General features: G+C 39.7%; 2 protein-coding genes across 6 annotated transcripts in view; one reads left to right on the top strand and one right to left on the bottom strand.

The window, feature by feature from the left end:
* ralgapa2 (Ral GTPase activating protein catalytic subunit alpha 2) overlaps nt 1-14,709 on the top strand; it is a 91,344-nt gene extending 76,635 nt beyond the window's left edge. The window contains exons 40-42 of one of the 5 annotated variants that reach the window (XM_060879782.1): nt 4,412-4,536; nt 6,664-6,723; nt 12,209-14,709. In XM_060879782.1, the coding sequence (XP_060735765.1) occupies nt 4,412-4,536; nt 6,664-6,723; nt 12,209-12,366 (343 nt within the window). In that variant the 3' untranslated portion in view covers nt 12,367-14,709. Of the gene's footprint in view, nt 1-4,411; nt 4,537-6,663; nt 6,941-8,844; nt 9,772-10,494; nt 10,532-12,208 lie in introns of those variants that run through there. The other 4 variants (XM_060879781.1, XM_060879780.1, XM_060879779.1 and 1 more) reach the window with 4 other exon arrangements.
* A 1,063-nt stretch (nt 14,710-15,772) lies between these two features.
* On the bottom strand, nt 15,773-18,311 carry insm1b (insulinoma-associated 1b). Its single transcript, XM_060880372.1, has one exon. It carries the CDS (start codon nt 18,044-18,046, stop codon nt 16,649-16,651), a length of 1,398 nt encoding a protein of 465 aa, XP_060736355.1. The 5' UTR covers nt 18,047-18,311; the 3' UTR covers nt 15,773-16,648.
* Between the last annotated feature and the right edge of the window lie 2,187 nt (nt 18,312-20,498).

Raw genomic sequence — 20,498 nt, 5'->3', positions numbered from 1 at the left:
CCAGGCCCTGGACTCCTGTTTAGGGAGTTCTTTTGTTGAATAGTCTGACAGTGGACCAAAAGGGAGGAGTATGAGGGTGGGGTGGCCTCTGAAGTCCCAGGGGTTGCTGGGGCCTGAGTGGACTGCTAATGAGAGGCCATCTGAGTCCCCATGCACCTTGAACATGGCCACCACTGCCACCTGACCTTGGCTTTGATCCGCCAAACTGATTGACCTCTCAATTCCCCACTGACCACCCCTGACCATCTGGACAACACTATGCAGTCCCAGACCTGTGTATTCGTCATGCTTTCTCACACACATGCACACCAAAACACACATCGATAAATGGCTTTACATGTCAGAAATCATCCTTATTGTTTTCTTATTACATTTATTCAGATGTTTTTAACATCAGGTTTTCACTATGTTGCCTGTAGTGAGCTGATTCCATGCCATTAGCTGACTAATTTAAACAGAAGATTTGAGCTTGTTTATGCTCCTCTCTGATTGCTGGATGAGTCAGTGTTGTTCCCCAGACTTCTGCTTTATCCAACTCTTAATGCCCTGCTTTGTCACCTGGTGCACCATAGGGTGGCAAAGCAGCCACCAAGAGTAGGAAAAGAGCATTATCTGTTAAAGCCCTTCAGCAAAATGCTTAGAGGATGTTTTTCTCCATTAAGTGGATTTAAGCTGTCTGTTTCTCTTTCTCTACTATGGCAGTGCCATTGTGTTTCCTTTCTGTCTTTCTTTCTTCCCCCTCATTTCCCATCTCCCCACAGGTTGACCCTGTGCGCCAGTGAGGTCATCACATTATTTTACATGGCAGGGTGGTTTTAAATCTGTGCTTCTATCACTGTAGCCACACTGCTTTATGCTTCTTACAAATGTTTTTCATTTTCAGCCTTTAGAACATTTTTTATACAGTCTACAGAGAGACACTGGAGCAATGAATGCTTTTGGAAATTCCCTCCTCACACATTGCTTAGTTACCACCTAAATGCGTTTTTCCATCCCAGGTGTTTAAAGGATGACTTGGATTACAGTTCACTGGAAAATTCCAAACCTTCTGTGATGTTAAGTCCTGCTGAATATATATTAACAGCTATGTAAAGCCAAAAAAAAAAAAAGTTACATTTTCCTGCATGCTTATTTTTTTTTTATTTTTTTTTTTCATTTTAGTGTGCTGGTCTTCATAGTGTTATTTGGGTAGGATGCTGACATCTGCTGCTGCTAGTTTCTGAGGTAGCCTCCCACTCAGATAGCATCAGATCAGGTTTACTGATGGTTGCTCTCTAGCCCACATCCACTTTATTGAATTAATGCACATAGCCAACATTCACTTCTCCGTAACGCATCTATTCAACAGAACAGGCTGTACCCAGTGCACAACAATTAGAGTGATTGAGTGTCTAGGCGGGAGTGAGGGAAGATGAGATAGAATGACGCAAAAATTCCAACCCCCATGTCCACCGGTTATAGAATGGTTTTGATAACATACCACCAAAAATATGTTCCTAACGAAATATCAGTAACCAGTCTTGCCTGTTCACCTGTTTTTGAGCTTTTCACCTGTTCAGCTTTTGAGTTTTTATGATGTACATGCTTGTTATTGATCGTCTCCTTTTTGCGTCCTCTATGTCTCTTTCACACCCTCTTGCGTCTCTTCATCTCTGAAATGCGGGGGAGTACACAGGAAGCAGAGTGCAGGCTGGAGGCTGTGGCCAGTGGTGGTTCAGCCTCGAGTCAATATTTGTTTTAGGAATCTCAATAGCAGAGACACACTTGTGTCATCTGCATAGCCCATAATGGAGTGCCATATGGCTGTGTTGACCTAGTGAGATCAGGGTTATTATCCCTCACCCTTATTCCTGTTCTCATATCCATTTTCTTTTCCCCTAGTATTTCTTTCACTGTTTTGTTTCTTGCATGCACAGCTGTTTTGTCATTTTACTTAATTCTCGGATATACCACCATGAGCCTAAAATTTGCTCGGCCAATATTCTCGCCATTTTGGAGAATGTCTTCTTCTTTTTTCCCCCCAAATCCCATGAATTGACCTGTAACTGTACTATGACCCATGTTGCCATAGCAGCTAAGTGAATGAGGTTTTCGAAGTCAGAAATTGTATGTCTGCAGACAAGAGTCAAGTACACAACTGTTTTCTTTCTAAGACTCAGCAGGTAATGATAATGCTGCTTTGTATTGTTCCAAGCTAATGTTGTATGTGGTCTTGTCTGAATTGTCTGACAAGCCTGCTGGTGTTTTTTTTTTATTTTTTTTTTTATTGCAACTGCCCTCTTTCTGACTTTGGTGTGATGGAAGGATGAAGAGAGAAAGAGAGCAGGACCAGAGCTGACTGCTCTCTCCCTGTATACAGCCCTCAGGCTCAGGTGCTTGTCAGTGCTGGGTTCAGAGGGACCTTTTCAACAATTTGTCATGGCTGCCTAAGCTCCTGCTGCGCCGGCACGTGGCACACACACAGTCACACACTCACTCACATACTCGGAGGGGTATGTGACAAGCAGCATGGTCATGATGAAGTGCAGGGGCTTGGCAACAGTCTAGTTCCTGGCAGCATAAGCAGCCTCCCTAATGAGTTGGGAATGGCATCAGTGGGGTCCTTCACAAATTCAGCAGGCAGGCGTGTAGACAGCCTGGCCTCCACTCCAGCCCAGTCATTAGAGTAGAGTCATCAGCATCTCTGCTTGCAGACACACACAAACAAGCACACATGGTATTCATTATTTGTGCTTGCTTTTTTCACACTTATTCGTACCTTTCAGTTATGACACATAAAACGCACAGCTTCTTGTAGTGCACAGTGGCATAAATCATTACTTGACACAATTGTTTGTATAAAAGCTGAGTGCATGTTGGAGGAAAACGCACATCGAGGCCCTGTAGAAACACCTGCTCCTTCGTGTATATGGACTGTTAACTGCAAATGTAGACACTCACCTCATATTTAGAATGACCCGTAAGCCAGTGGCTTTGATGGCAAAATTAAATTTTGTCAGTAGAATGATGTTTATCTTTCTTGCTGTTTTTAAATCATTGCATCTCCTTGTTTCATTCTCAGAACCTACTCATCAAGTTTTCGTGCCATAGTTTTAACCATTGACTGATACATCATGGCTGTGAAACTTGTATGTACATGCCCAGACAGACTACAGTCAAAATACACAGTGCATGTTGACTACATTGAAATTCTTTTTTTCGCATGTCTATTATTTTCCCCCAACTTTCCCCAAATTTTTTCTTCTGCCGCAACTGGATTGTTGCCATTTTCATTGTATGTGCCACTTAGAGATTCTAAAATCTGAAGATTTTGAAATAAAAATAGGAAAGTTGAAGAGAAGGTAGAAAAATCCAACTTTGTCACAGGTGAAGCTTAAACAACTTTTCAACAAATTTGATAATTAAATCATTTCAGAAACTGTGCAATAATTAAAATATTAGATTTTTACTAATAAACCTCTAATTTCCATAATCTTTTTTCATACTAAGACAGTGTGGTCTAAACTAGCATGCCTTAAGCCATTCAAGTTGTTAATATTTCACTATAGCAACTGCAGCTACATCCTGAAAACATGGGACAAAATGAATTCACGTGAAAGCATCTGTAGTATGTTACATTAAAAAAAGGGGAACTCCACAAGAAAAAAAAATATCTGTAAAGGAGTGTTGACTCTTGTGAAACTATGAAGCAGATCATATGATTACAACAATAACTTCTAATTTGAGGTGAGATTCATATAGTGCTCAGATGGACTAGCTGGCATTGTTAAAATTATACATTCGAATGGAGTAAAATGAAGTGCGCCTGATCACTGTCTAGACCAGGCGTTGTTTACTAAGATTTGAGAGGAACAGCTTAAAGGAAAGCTGTAAGTACATGTTTATGATTTATCCCCCTTCTGGGTGTTCATGACAAATATCCTTTGATGAGCTGATAAAACTTCATTAATTAAAGCACAGGCGACCAGTACAGTGTAACTAAATAAACATCTACTGTATCAGCATCAGTAATTTGTTAGAATCTGCTGCAAATAAGCTCATTGTTTAAACAAGCAGATTAAGTTTACATTTTGAGCTCTTTATTTTGAGATAATGAGGAGATTATAAGAAGATTTCTTTTATGGATTCATTCAAATAAATTCTAAACTTTTCTTATCCTTAATGAATATTGTACTATTCTCTTTTGTTCAGCAGAATGTTTGTAAGCCACAGCAATTGCACTTTATATCTATGACTAGGTCTTTGAAACCTTATTTAGTAGGTACACATTTTGTCTTAGCAGGTATGCATATATAGATCCCATTGCTATATTGTTTTTACTAAATAACACTACATTGATAAAGAATTTTTAGTCCTCATATTTTGCTCTTTCTGTCATTGGACTTGTTTTCCCTAACACACACACTCTCAGCTATGAGGAGCGAGCTCTCTATCTGGAGGCCATCATTATGAACCACAAGGAAAGTCTGACATTTGAGGATTTTGCTGCCCAAGTCTTCTCACCCTCCCCTACCTACTACCCAATAAGTGGGACAGGTAAGAGCCTCTTTATCTCTCTCTCTCTCTCTCTCTCTCTCTCTCTCTCTCTCTCTCTCTGTCTGTCTGTCTTCCTCTCTCTGTCGCTGTCTATCTATCTATCTGCCTGTCTATCTATCTATCTCTTTCTCAAATTGAGATCAAGGTCTGACACCTTCCCTGTTCTTGCTGCACCTGTCTCTTCACTGCTATTTTCCCATCCTACTGTTTACCAAGACGTGTGTATGAATGTTTGTGTGGGTATATATGTGTGTGCATAGTTGAGCTGGCACTATTAGCACCAGATCTTAAAGGGATTGTTCACCCATACAGTGCTCATGCTAATAATGAACAGGCATTCACTCAGTTTTAATCTAACAGGTGTGTTTATGTTCAACAGGGTTTGTGTTAACCATTAAAATGTGTAAGGAAAAAACTGCTAGCACAGGAAACTGAACATTAATTTCAAATGCATGTCAGGACCTACAACTGTTATTAATAACCTAGCAAATAGCATCAGTACGGCTGAATCCCCTTCACTGAGTTGTATGTAAGCATATTGTTTAACCGTCTCTTTAAATTCAAAACCCTGTCTCTAGATCATGGCTTTATAGTGAAATTAAAACGCAGCACAGACAAAGGAAGGCGTAGGTATTAAGACTTGGGTCAATATTAAGTTTTTTAACATCAGTTCAACTACACAGCTAAATGCCATCAAGATAGCTATCTGTAATTAGTATTACCAGATACTTGTCATCTGTAATGAGGGTAGGTGGGATAATGTTGAGACTGTTTGTTTGTTTTATAAAACTAGCAATGTGAATCTGATCATGCAGCCCTGGAAAAAGTCAGTTTGCATTAGATCAAGGTTTCATTGGTAATATAAACATAATGTGAATGATAATCATTCAGCCTGCAGTAGCTAGTAGCAGGAGCTATGGAAGTGTTTTTAAAGTTTGTTTGGTGTTTTTTACAAATCAGTGTGTGTACAGCAGGTACAAGAAGATGCAGTGCAAGATAATTCATAGATTATACAGCAGGCCTGGGTTAATTCTGCAGACTAGATGAGGTGAAAGGGAATTTGCTGCTGTATTGCCTGCCTGTTGGCAACAGCATACAATCAAAATGACAGCTGCTTTTCACTCATTGGGTGCATGTTTTTCAAAATTATTTATACTTTACATAGTATATTCTCTCTAAGTATTATTCATTTTTGGTTCATGCTGTTGTTCAGGTATAATAATTAGAAGTAATAGCTGTAAGATTTTAATAGAAATAGCACATTGTGACTAGGGTATGCATTGTAATCTGTTAAAATGGGTGAACTCTGCTTTGTGCCAAAGCCACATTTCAACTCACCTGCAGAGAGCTTTGTCTGGATCAAATATTTGCCCCATATTTCTATAGTAATTGCACTAGAAGTAAGATAACTAGCAAAGAAGGTGGGCATGGCTAGGGTGTATTTCCATAGCAACAACCCCTTTAATTTCTAAAAAGTCAGTGAAAATCACCAGTGAGACCTCTGTTAATCGAAAGCTCAATAGTAAAGAGTCCACACAATTGCCCCTGCTACTCCCACCCTTGCCTAAGTGCTGTGGAGTCCCATTGTAGGCCATGACTAAGAGACATATTACGTATGTGCACACTTTTACCCTTGTGTGTTTGATATGAATTTAAAATGAATATGTTATGCAGCATAGTCAAGGGTTAATGGAACTGGCTTTTTCTGGAAGAAAACTTCTATCAATTAGAATTATGAAAATGTGATTTTATTCTGTTCAAAAAAGGTTTGAATCTAAAAACATGACCTGCCCAATTTGGAACAAATATAGACACAGCTGAGGTGAACCAACACACAGCAAAGAATCATGCAAAGTATTCCATTCTGAATTTGTAACTGTTTTACTACTGAGTGTTATTTATTATTAACGATTATAAATGTATAAAAAAATTCATTGTTTCTGAAAGTCATTTAGTTTTAAAGGCTGGGCTGGATATTAAACCCTCACTGCTTCCCCAGCAGGAATCTCTTCTTGTGCCTTGTAAAAGTGTCATTATCAGGATGCAAGCAGTGTTTGTATGTGTGTGGCAGTGTGTGTATTTTGTGTATACCTGCTCCATTCCTCATTAACATCTCATCCATGACAGCGGGCAGGAGATGGCCAGGCATGGTTTGGGACATGGAGTGCTCTTGGGCTAAACTGGAGTGTAAGCCTTTTTCCCCATTTCCTTGTTTAGGCATGTCACCCCTGTATGCCTCATCACCTAGAAACCCTTTTTCTCCTTCAAGTGTTCTCCAGTTTGGTTGACCCTGCATGTGCCCATAGCAAAGTAACACCGCAAACTCTGTATACATCTCGAGCCAGTGTTTGTGTACCACCTGTAGCTTGATGTTGGATCAGTTTAGAGTCAAAATACATTCTCCATATTTATTGATTTACTGTGATTACATTTTTATATGTTTTGGTTAAGTTTTTTTTTTTTTCTTTGATCCTTTAGTATCTCTAAAATAAATTTGAGCATCTTTTTATCCCTAAAATGCCTATTAGTGATAACCTGCTGTCAGTTTTTTGAGATGGGCCATGCTGTTTTGCAGTAGGTGACGTGACGACTTCTTTCAAGCACAGTCATCCTCTTTAGAATTTTTACATCTCGGACACTGTGATGGAAACTACATGAAACTATCATTTTAGCATAGTTGTTGTCGTTTTCATGGAGAGTAGTGTTACCTCACATTAAACAGTGACAACAGGGACACTGTAAGGCCAGAAAATATGTGGACATCTGACTATCACACCTGTATGTGGGCCTTTACCAAACTGATATAGATTTTCTTTGTCTTCTGTAGCTCACTTCATTTGCATTGATCACTTTTGGGATGTACAGGATGCTGACATTTCACCAGATCTAATCACCTGACATAAGTCCCCAAATGTTCTAATACTGAATGGGAAATTTCCTCAGCACAGATTCCAAACTCTAGTTAAAGTTTTTCCCAAAAATCTGCTATAGCAGTAAACAGGGGACTGAATTTACAATGGGATGTCGAACTACATAGTAATATTAGTAACTGTAACTGATTTTGATTGATGTTAGAAACTCCTAAAATGGAGTTTGGTGCTGTCAACAATCCTAAAATACTTTTTTTAAGTAACCATAATTCTATGATGTTCTTATTCCTATTTAGTGAATTAGATCAATATTCATAAAGATGTAATGAAGTTATATATTTAATTAAGAATACTGTAAAAAAAAGTTTTTTATGTCAGGTAGTGAAGAAGTGGTTAGAAATATATATACTATATAGAATTTTACAGTTACCGGTTGCTCACAAATCGTTTCTCATACTGATCTGAAAATAGATTTGGACTGGTGTTTTAAATTTCCTGGATTCTGTGATTCTGTAAAGTGAATGGAAATAAGTATAATGCCATGCGTTTACATACGCAGTGTGTTTAGATGGTTGATAACACCATAACACCAACAGTGTTAAACACTTGCTGTTCCAGTGTTTGGAGCCAGAGTCAGTCATTAGTATAGCTGGTGTGGTGGATCAGGGTGACGCATGTATGACACATCTTCCTCTCAGGTTACGCCTCGCTCCTCATTTCCCAGCCTCATGAAGAAAAGTGGACAAAACTGAAGCACAAATATATGTGTACAGAATATAAACATTTTTTTAAGGTTTAATGGTTGTTTCAAAAGGATTTCCTTTGCAATTATGAGAAAATACCACCACATCATTATTGGAGCCACATTCTCTCATAGATCTGGCAGATAATAGTTACTAAATATAACAATACTTAAATTTTAGCAAATTATGTTTTTTTTTTCCACCCCTGGTAGCAGATATTTAGTGACAGAGCTTTAGTATCAGGTTTGAAGAACGTTTGAAACCATGCTTGATAGTTAATAGAGACTGGCGTATTTTTGGTATGCATTAGTATTAGGAAATACATACCAGGTTTGTCTCAGCTGTTTCAGATTTTGTTGAAGCTACGGAATAATAAATCTTTTCATACACAAACCTGTTCTTTAATTGTATATTCTATCTGCATAAATGTTGACCATCAGTCAATGCAGGTCAAGGACTAGAGTGGAAAGGTACAAAACCCAGTGTCACATATGATTTTAAATAATATAAGATATAATAAGCATTGTGTTAGTACACAAGCTTTCCACAGAATGACTCAACGATGTAAGCAAAGTGGTTATTTTAAAGTTTAGTGTTCGGTGAGAGAATGGATGTACTGGCTTATGAAGAACTCATAGCTAAGATTCTAGAAATCCTTTGGTGCTTATCACTTAAAATATTGACTTGTATTATAGCAGGACAGCTTCCCTTTTCAAGTTCATTTAGGTTGGAGAGATGACTGATATACTGAATACTAGCACAGCTTCCCTTTTTTGGAATCCATTTCAAATAGATGGGACAAAACATCAGAGACTTGCATATCAGACAGGTCTACTCATCTTTTCTGACTTGCATATCAGACAGGTCTACTCATCAGCCTTTTTTTCACTAATGAACTGCGTTTGCCCAGAGCTTTGAAATGAATGCAGAGACTATTGTTTTCTATCAGGTTGGGAAGATTACTGATATACTGAATAGTGGGACTGCTTCCCTTTTAAGAACTCATTTCATAAAGACAGGACAAAACATCATAGATCTTTGTATTAGGATTAATATCACGATCAGCATAATAATACTTGTGCTGCGTCTGCATGCAATCATTCAAGGTGTACCACTTGTAAATTTATCAAAGTAGTCAATAAATTTACAGGCCCCGAAGAATCCGATCCATCACTCATTACTCCGTGTGCATCACCAAAGCAGTCGTTTATTGTCTTTCCTGTAAGAGCTGTAATCAGCTGTACCTTGAAGAACTCAATGGGAGACTGGCTGTTCATTTTGTCGAGCACCTTTTTCACCATCAAAATGAAGCATTTCTCCTTTCAAGTGTTGAGACACTTCAGGAGTAAAGGAGATGGAATTAATGACATGTACTAGTTGTTGCTACGGGAGCAGAGAACTGTGGAAGTGTAGGGAAAATGAGCTCATCTAAACTCTGAACATTAATGAAATGAATTTTACTTGTTTTAACATCATCAGTCATTTTAAATATATGCTGTTTTGCTCATTTAAGATAACATTGTGTGTTTCAGCGTGATGCCAATGAGTGATTAGCATGAAAGTTTGCAAGTTAGCAGATATGGTGTTCAAAGCATGTTACGGTCTTATACTGTATGTGTATATATATATATTAATATATTAATCCATGCCTTTCCTTGGGTGGTTGCTTTGATGGTACTATGGTATAATGTGTATACACATTATAGTTGTTTGCAGTGTATTTATAAAGCCTAACTGTAATAGATAATAATAGACTATTATCTTCCTTAAATCTTTTTAATCACTGTATCCACATTTCCGGTGTAAAACGAACTAGATGGCTTCTTTAAGTACATTAGTAAATTAATACATATAAGGGAACAGGGTTACTCAAAGAGATGTGTGTGTGTGTGTGTTTGATGGAATTTTTTTCTCTGTAAAATCAGTTCAGGTTTTGGACAAAGTGTTTTTAATAATACGTCTTTAGAAAAAAAAACTATGGTGAGGATTGAAGTAGGACAAACTGAACAGATGACTGATCCTTTCCTTTTTGTGCTTCTCGATATCCAAGCTTCAGTGTTCAGTGCCCTGTTTTAACTCTTTTCTCTATATATGCGTTTCTTCCATGATGTCCTACTTTTATTCACAGGAAACATCTAACACATTGTAATGACACAAGTTTTTGCAGCATCTCCACACTTTTCCTCAGCACCTTTCATCATCATCTTCCTCTGCTCCTTCCTGCCTGTGATTTTTTTTTTTCTTTCCCTGACCTCCACAAACGTATACACACATGCACACACCTCCCTCCTCCATGTTACTGTGTGCGTCTCACGTGTTGCTTATTGTCTTCTCTCCTTTTATAGATTAGAAATGTTACAGGTGTCAGTTCAGTAAATGAAGGTAAGAGTTCCTTTGTCCGGAAGCTTGATCGCAGAAAGCCCACCTTGTTTTTTTTTTTTTTGTTTTTGTTTTTTTGCTAGTCTACTTATCTTTCTTACTTTTTTTCACTAATGAAATGCATTGGAGAGCTTTGAAATGAATGCAAAGAGACGATTGTTTTGGGAATGGCTATCAGGTTGGTAAGACTGCTGAGAGAAAAGCTGGACCAGTTGCAACACAGTAGCCGCATGTATGGTATGGGTGCGCTCATTGCGTGCGTTTTTTTGTTTTGTTTTGTTTTTTTAATTCTCTTTGGCATGTCCCTGCTTTATCCTTCCCCCCTGTTTTTTTGTCGTGTGCCTATTTGCCTGGGGCCACATCTGACACTAACACCTGCCCTACTGGAAAATGTCTTTGCCACTTACGCTTTGTTTGGATTGCTGCTGGGAGCCAATAGGGATGAAGCCTATTTTACTCTAGCTTTTTCCTCCCTCCCTATCTCTCTCTCTCTCTCTCTCTCTCTCTCTCTCTCTCTCTCTCTCTCTCTCTCTTTCTTCTTCCACCATATTGTTTTATTTAAATACATTTCTCACATCTGTTTTCCCTCTGGGTTCTTTGACCTCAAATGATTAGTAATGTGAAAAGTCCATATTTAATAGGCAAACGTGATGAGTGAATTCATTGCCTGTTTTCTTAAAAGCAAAATTCTCTCACTCCTTCTTGTTCATGCACAATTCAGCTACCATTTAAAAACAAATAATCATAAAGGATACACTGACTCGCATGCACAATGCCTAACTTTTCAGAGAGGCTGAGTTAGCAAGCAAGCATTATGCCATGTGAGAGACACATGGATTAGTCTACATCCTCACTGCTGGCATCCTGTGAGCTGGGCAGCTTAACAAAGCACTCTGTGTGGATGACGCCTAGAAGGGACACCCCACCCTCGTTCCCTCCTCTCATCATCCTTTGAGCCGCTATGGGAGCGTTGTTTGCACTCTCCTCCCCCTCACTCTGAGAAGCCCTGGAGTGGAGGGCAGGGAGGCTGCAGAGGCTGTGGCCCTCTCCACTGAGTACATGTTCCCTACACCATCTGCTCTCAGTAATTTGAGATGCCCATGAAAAAAAAAGAAAGAAAATGGCAGAAAAGAACGGCAGAAATAAAATAGCCGAGCAGATGCCAGCTTTACAATGTGGAAAGCTTATTTTAATTTCACAATTTCTAGAAGTACAGGCTGAAAGAAATACTATTATAATGTTTAATTTGAATAATTGTGTCTTCAGATTTAAATTTAGTGGAATTCACATTTTTTTATGTATGATAATAAATCTGTAATGGCTTAGAACATCAACCTGTAGCATGGCTCTGCTCCTTCTGTTCTCACTGACTAAAAATATTTAAAAACTTTAGTGTAATTAACATACACATTTGTGCTTTTTTTTTTTTTTTTTTTTTTTAAACATACACATTTTTTTTATCAGAACTCAATGAAGGTCAAATTATATGATTGAGATTAATTAACTATTTAATTAATTTAATTCACTCCAACCTTGAGAGACATTTTCAGAGCTGTATTCGCATGTTTTTTTTGTTTTGTTTGTTTTTTTACATAAATTTGGCTTTACTCCATGAGCAGCATGTTCATCTTATTCTCAGTCACAACGCCTTGGCTGATGTTTGTCTTGTCACTTCCTCAGGCTCCCTCACTGGCAGCACGAGCGCTGAGCTAAGCGTTACTGTGACAACCAGCGAGTCCACTGAGCAAGCTTCACCCACAATGCCACGTGCCACCAAGAGCCGGGTTTCAGGAAAACTCCGGCGCTCGGCCAGCGCCATCAGCAAGTCCTCCAACTGAGCTTTGCTTTTTACAAATAAGCACTTCGTCAACTCTCTTCAGACTGCAGAGAACTTAAAACTGTGCTCTTTGTGTGCGCATGTGTATGGCTGTGGGTAGTGTTGTTATTGTCACTTTTAACTGGAAATTTCTTTTTTGTTTAGTTTCGGTAGCACTGTGAGATGCGACAGTGTCACATTAGTGCAATGCTTCTCAATGTTTGAGCTCTCCCACAGAGTGGCATCTGGGTATGGGGTCCCATTTTTGCTGGAGTAAATGTTAAACAGACTGATTGAATGTTGACCATAATGCACATAACATAAACTTACAAACAAAAGTTTGTAACATTGTCGTTCTTCAGACTGATTTTCGTGAAACTTCTGTGTTATGATTATAGACAATACCGTATGTGAATCTTATTTCCCCTGCAGTTCCTGTCTTAAACACTGAAAAGTTAAGAAATTATAAAGCCATTAAGAGGAGGATAGTGAATGTGTGCAGTGCACTTTATCTTTTTTGGTTCTTCACTGACCATTCGCTCCTTTTCTTTAGAAGGAAAAAAGGGACATTGTCATAGGTGTTTAAATGCAGTCTGTCATGCTAAAGAGACCCTTGATATGAGCTACATCAAATTTTCATATCTCAACAAATTTTCATATCTCAACAAAATTCTTTATACTTTTGTGAAAATGGCCTATTTTATCTGATCAGACAGCTTGTGTGGTCTTTTTATTATGGGATGACTTGGAATTATTTTTTTTTGTTTGCTTGTTTTATTTTTGTTTGCTTGTTTTTGCTATCATGTACTTTTTAAATTATTGGTATAACAATTTTATGTCTGATTTATGTAATCATGGTGATCTGCAACTATTATTGTGTCTGTACATGTGTATTTGTTCTAATGACTCTGTTCATGATTTATAAATTAAATCCTGGTTTGGTCCTGTAATGCTACTTTAACATTCCAATATTTCATACAGGGGTGTTCATTTTTCACAGGTGGTGTTTGTTGCTTTTCTTTCATTCTTTCTTTCTTTCTTTCTTTCTCTTACATATTTTTTAGAATTTTTACTTGCTATTTTTTTTTTTTGGTTGGTTGGTTCATATTGTATATACAGCATAATCTCCACCATCAGAATTATGATCTATATCTGACAGCATGCTAAATTGCCACCGGAGCCTCAGGTGAATCTTAACTCCATGCACTGGTGTGTGTGTCTGTGTGTGTGTCTTTGTGTGTGTGTCTGTGTGTGTGTAGGTGGGGAGTTTGGAGACTTTTTCAAGCTAACACTGTGCCTGTGTAAATTCTTTCATATATTCACTCACTACAAGCTGCAGTCAGTCGCATTTTCTCACCTCACTGTTCTGAAACCTTTTGTCTTTCCTGTTCTGGGAGAGGTTGTTAAGCGTGACTCTTCTCTATAGCTGCAGAGCAAAGGGGTTTCTGGGCTCATCCCATACATTTCACTGCTTTGTAAGAGCTGCTTTCTTCTGATGGGATCCTGAATGGCAGTCCTCCTCCACCTGCTCTGCTTCATTCCCCTGTGCCACTCTGAGTTCCCTTTACCATACCAGCGGGGAAATAGGACACATGGCAGCATTTACTCTCACACACACACACTTTTCTTTCTTTATTTCCACACCACCAAATATCCTCCTACCCTCTGTTCCCCCTAGTGTCCTAGCCAAGTTGCCATGGAGGCCAGGTGTTAGTCTGTAAACCCCGCCCAAGCTGCAGCAGGACACATGCTGCACTATTTTGCCTTATCTATACACCTTTCTATTGTTTGCTTTACCCTGTTGTTCGGAGATTTTTTCCCTCCTACAAGCACTGATAAGGAACATAGGAGATCTTTAATCTTGATGAAGAAAACTGAGGAATGTATACAGACCACAACCCTATTCCAAGTCTCACACACACTTGGCCATTCAAAACTTCTCTGAACTATGAGCGCTGCATCGTGTGATGAGCTTTATAGCGCGCACACTCCTCTTTCCTCTAGGTTTGGTATGGTTACTGTGTAGGCTTCACTGGTGTTTGGTTTTAAGGTGCTGATGTGGTTTGTGCCAGGGATCTGTCCTACTAAAACTGGCCTAATTTAAGTGAAGTGTCACCTGTGTTTATGCTACATTTAGTTGTTGTTCTTGTACATTGTGTCCTTTGTGAGGGCTCCAAATCCTGAAGGATAGAAATTTATTAATGCCTGTAATATAATCTTTGTAAAAGACATTAAAAAAAAATCTTGAAGATTTCATCAAGACTTGGTAACATATCAGACTGTTTTTAATGGAAAAATAATCATTCTATCTTTACGAGGAAAGTGAAATCAGAACATTTCATTAAATCAGAATGAGTTTTAAAAATGAGTGTATTTATTCAATGCCTTTTCTTAATGTTTGCTTATTAACTTATACTTTACATTTTCTGTATAAATAAGTACTTACCCTACTAATATAATTCAATCATTGTTTAATTAAATATCAAACATTAGTAATATCAAAATGTCTAATGCGTTATTATTGGCTATATAATGGATGCTATGCTGCTTTCATAACTTATTTTATTTTGGTTTGTGAATGTTAATGTGCAGATGGGAATCAGAGCTTTAGTTTAGGCCCCATATATTAAACTTTTTTAGTAAACCCTGTGAGTTGAAATGGCTAGGAAAAACATGCCTTTTTCACATTTAATCCATTAAAAAAAAAAAATTAATCAGCAACTATTGATTTATTGATCTGAGAGGACTGACCGGGTAATTTTTGCATGTATCTTTAAGGTGTATGAGAGAAAAGGCCCTCAGCAGCGTGTGATGCGCTGGCTGGTTGGCCTGCTGCAGGAGGGGCTGAGGGTTGTTTTGGGGGTTAGAGGTTGTCCTGTTCTTTAACTGCAGCTCAGAGCACAGCAGGGGGTAACCTGACCCCCCTCCATCTGTCTCCTCACCACTCTCCAGCAGGCGATACCCCCCACACCCCACCCTCACTTCAACACGCATACAACCACATACACACACTACAGGTGGACACACTCCTAAGGCTGCTGAAAAAAATAAGTGAAAAGCAACTAACACTACAAAAGAGCCACTGGAAGTCCAGCGTTAATTCCTGTTAATTATTTTATGTTTACAGATAATCAGTAGAAATTTAGATAAAACCAACTAAGTCAGCTATGTTTTCCCAAATCATGGCCAAAAAAAATAGCCAATTTTGAAGTCTTATGTTTTGTTGATTCCATGTTGATACGAACACATAATAGAAACTGAACGAATAGATGGACATCGGTGTTTTTTGAGAAACTGATTTAAATGACAATGAGAAGTTTCTGAAAGGGTAGTAATAAAAAATGTAAAATCAGTTTTATACAACATCCATCTACTGTTTTTGTGAGTCATAGAGATTCAATATTTAATGAAACATTCATTAATAAAGATTCGTTTTTAAAAATATTTTTTTTATTTTAGTAACAACACAACATGGACAGCGCTAGTAGCAAACATTTACGAAAATAAGCTGTTTATAGAAAAAGGATTGCATCTCTAAGAGCTTCACGTTTACAAGAGCTGATCAGATTGTAAGAGCACTGAAGACACAGGCCTACACAACTCAAACCCGACCAAACAATTTGGCTATAAAATAAGACAAAGAACTTCAATCAGTCAAGAACACAATAACTTACATGAAACAGTTATAAATAAATAAATAAATAATAACAATTAAACATTTCACAATCGTCTTACATTGACATTAAATTGTAAATATGTGCCGACAATCAAAAAAAATGAAAACAATCAGTACACTGAGTTCTTAAGGCAGTTATACAGCAAGTGTTTTGATGTGTTTCTCTAAAGGCATTTCTGGCTATTCTAAAGGGAATCTTTTGGAGAGAAAAATTCCCACATCCTGCAATTCACATACTAGATTAAAGCTACAGACGAGAGAAATGCACAGTATGTGAATTCGAGGCTTTCACAGAGGTACACCAACGTTTGAACGTTATCTTAGGTCTAGAAGCTATTACATTACCACGTGTGCATCGGCCCTAGAAAAATACCATTTCACAACCAAACTAATACTCTTCTTTAGGCTACTTGGCGTGAGAAATCTCAAAATAGTCATTTCAACTTTAGGTCGATGCCAATTTTGTTAGCTGATTAGGAGATATTCCCAATCTTTACAACATCTAAAACTGCAAGAACGCAAAATGCAAGTAAAATAATACGCCTCCGTGTTTTGGTGCACTTTAGGTTATAGAAATGTACAGTTTGAGATGGAGCCCGTGAGTGCGAGTTCACGTTTGTACTGTACTTCAGCACGCGGGCCTCACGGGCATCTGAAGCAGAATAACTTGGCGCTTTTCTGTGGGGTGACACTTGTTGACATGCCTGGTCAGACCCGGGGAGCTGTAGAAAGTAGCCGGACAGTGCTTACATGGAAACACCTGCGAAGCGTGCAGAACACGCACGTGCCGCTCCAGGCTCGCCCTGTCGGCCACGATCTCACCACAAACCGCACACGACAGGCAGTCAGCGGGACTTAAACTCAGCGGGCTCATATTCGGACTCGGGCTGCCTTCTCCGTTGTGCTGCGTTATCTCCGGGCTCTCTCCCCTCTCAGCGCTTTGAAAAGTGTCGCCCATCATTTGGTTTTGCAGCGTGTGGTGGGCCAGCACGTGCTTTCGGAGGTACGCTTGGCGTTTAAACCTTTTCCCGCATCGCTGGCAGTCATACAGGCCGTCCTCTGAGCCGGACTCGGACAAAGCCGGGCTCGGAGAGTCCCTCTCGCTAGAATACCCTCTTCCGTCTTTGATTTCCTCTCCGAAGCCTCTGGAGACAGCGGGCATTTTGGACGTGTCGTTCTTGGCTGCTTGTGATGTTGGCACACCGGGTGCAGGCTGAGCGCGAGGTTTGTGCCATCGGCGATGTGAGGCCAAGTTAGCAGGACAGCTGAACACTTTGTCGCATTCGGGACACCTGTACTCTACCCTCACTATCCGCGAGCACTTGTGCTGTGCTAAAGAGAACGGGTCCGCGTATTCTTCCTTGCAGAGCTGGCAGATGAACTCTCCCAGGGGTTTGTTGCCACCGGTCGATAAAGCTCGCGGTTTCAGGTCGACAGGGCCCTCTTTGATTTTAAGGCCGAGTACCGGTGAAGTGGTCACCTCGTCCTCGAAAGTCAGCTTCCGTATGGCTTTGGGTTTCTTGGCTCCGCTTTTACTTTTGCGCTCGTTGTCGGTGGAGGGCCTTTTCCCAGCGCTCCTTACAGCCGACGTCAGCGCGGTACTGTTGCTGGAGCCGATTTTCAAGTCTACCGGAGCAAAAAGGAGGTGGTCCAGACTAGTAAGAGAGGTAGGAGTCGGAAATGATTCGGCGGAGATGGGTGAGCCCAGGTTGAAACTTCTCTCGAAATATTTCCTCTCGTGGTCCTTGCTGATGGGGCGGGTGGGGCTGTAGAGGGCTTGATAAACCACCTCCGGATTACCAAACTGCACCGGTTTGGCCCCATGGCTGTGGACCGGCGTGTCTGCTGCATCGGATGGTGATGCTGATGCGATCTCCGGGCTGCAGGTACCGGACAGAGGCGGGGACGCATCGCGTTGAATCTGACATTCCAGAGCCGCTTCCTGTCCATCATCATCATCGCATCGAATCCGGTAAGAGACGTGCGCTGCTTTCTTGTTTCTTTTCACAAGGAAACCTTTGGGCATGTCGGCGGGAGGATGAAGAAAGGCACTTGGAAAGGATGCGATGTGTGTTGAATGTGATCCACGGCTGTGCACTTGGCTACAGACACGCCGGGTGCAGTACCTTTTGGACAGGGTGTGCCTACCTCCCGTCCCCGTAACGTTTTTTCTTCTTTCCTCTTAATACATAGCTGCACTCTTTTTAAGGAGGGATGATGCTATTGTTCTCGCCCCTTATCGTCCGTTTCTCATCCAATCAGTCGCCCGGTGGATCTCTGTGGAATTGCCTGTGGGAGGGAATGAAGCACTTGGGCTGGGGGCTGCACAGGAAAAAACGCTGCCGATTTGCTGAGCAGATGTACCTGCGCTTTATTATATTAATTTGCCCTCGAAGCCCCTCCCTTAAGAGAACACACGCCGGGACTTTTTCTCCGTTTACGGTCTGATGGCTTTCTATAGAGACGAACACGTGCCGTGGCTGTGTGCGTGTCTTCAGGGGCCGCCGATCTGCCGAAAGGAAACGCTTATCAGCACCACAATAATCCCAATTTTAAACGGAATTCAGATAGAACACTTTATGCTAATAAAAAGAGACGTAATTTAAGTAAAAAAAATTGTAAAGAACTATTTTCTTATTCAAATGCTGTAATATACATTTTTTGTACGTTTTTTCCATTTCTTTTATTTCTGTTATTTTTATTTATTTATTTGTGTTTAATTTCAGCTTATTTTCCCTTTGGCTCTCACACTAGGACCGGTATGAAGTGTGCGGTGTTTGAAATGGCTATTATTGTTATTAGTTGCAGTAGTTTACCTTGTTTATATTAACAACTTTTTAAATGTAAATCCCATTTCCCTTTATTACTACAGCCTTTAAGCAACGCCGCCTTTAGAATTGAATCGAGAGGTTTGAAGCAGACACATATTTAATAGGGCACGTGTCTTTCTCGGTAGTTTAACTGAACTTATAAATCAGCCGGCTAGCGCATACATAAGTAATAAGAAGGGCTCTCATCTTTTAACACAATGGCCGCGTCTGCCCAGCCGTCAGAGCCTTTTGCGTTTGAAAAGCAAATTGACCTCTCCACTGTGAAACAGAACACACAAGCAATCTGGCCCAAATATAGACGCGTGCTGGGGGAAATCAGGGAGATGGGTGCTGCCCTCAAGGTCACTCGACTAGTTAGACACCATTAAATCTCAGAAACCTCCCGGATTAGCTACATCTCCAACTATTTTCTTAAACAAAGTTTGAATTTTTAATCTGGTATGTTTCGAAATGATTGCAACGATCACTATTTAGCACTATGTGCCTTTCACATTTTGTTTTGTTTTGTTCCCGACTTTTATTTCAACTGTGAACGCATAAAGTGAACGAGCATTAACTTTAAATCACATTGTAGGATTTGATCACTAGGGGGAAATGAAACTTATAGTCGGGGCTTTAACTTTCTTAAACGGGTCATATTATTAAAAAGTTCCATGCCAGTGCAACAAAACTATTTAACCGATTTATTAAGACAGTTGATATTAATATTTATCCCAGTCTACTTTTGGTCAGGCAGTAGCCTAGGTCTTTCTTGACCTCATGTTATAAAGATCGTGTTTAGTGTGTTTAGTAAAACTGTATTGCATTGTAGTGGTGCAGGTCGGGGTGGTCGGGGAAAGCCGATCTGGGTGAATGTGCAGGCATCATGGTGTATTGTTGGGCTTATTAGCATAAAGCTGTGCTGCATGAGCGTGCTGTAATCATCTCTGAGTTACAGGCCTCCACCTTCATCACACTCCTACTGCCCCAGGCTGAAACACTGCAATGCCTCATTGTTCTGTTTTCATCACTTATTAGAAGTGTATGATTTTACATCGTGTGCATAGAAGGATGGTCTCCGATATGTAATTGTGTAAACGCAAGAGCATCTGCCTTACAAATATTTAAAAAGCAGCGTACTGCGTATGTACGACAAACCATTTAGGAACTGTTCAGTTCATTTGCACTATTCATTTTTTCTACACTGTACAGCATTATATTCCAGAACAAATGTATATACGGAGTCAAAACTTTTAATGGTGATTCTTTCAATTGTTTCAGTCGTAATTTGTCCTGCAGCTTCTTTGCCTCGATGGCATTTATATAGAGACTGTATAGGCTCCTGTGTGTGTGTGTGTGTGTGTGTGTGTGTGTGTGTGTGCTCTGTGGCGCATGCTTGTCTGGCCTCTCATTTGCATACAGCTGCCATAGGCTTCCCCCAGGGACTCAGCGCACACAAACTCTGCGCCCGGAGTTTTACAAAGCTTTATTCGCTAGCATCATTTCTAATATGAAATATTTGTTTGAAAACATGTTTCTGGAAATGAGATGTTCAAGACCAGACAAATGTTGTATAGTCCGTGATTTGAATTTTTTTTAAACTAAACTGTAACCGGGACATAAGTACATTATCAAGTTTTTTATTTTTAGCTCAATCACCATGTCATG

The sequence above is a fragment of the Tachysurus vachellii genome, chromosome 10, assembly GCF_030014155.1.
Source record: "Tachysurus vachellii isolate PV-2020 chromosome 10, HZAU_Pvac_v1, whole genome shotgun sequence".
In the NCBI taxonomy this organism is placed as follows: domain Eukaryota; kingdom Metazoa; phylum Chordata; class Actinopteri; order Siluriformes; family Bagridae; genus Tachysurus; species Tachysurus vachellii.
The sequence above is the reverse complement of the archived record's forward strand: the minus strand, read 5'-3'. Positions and strand labels throughout refer to the sequence as shown.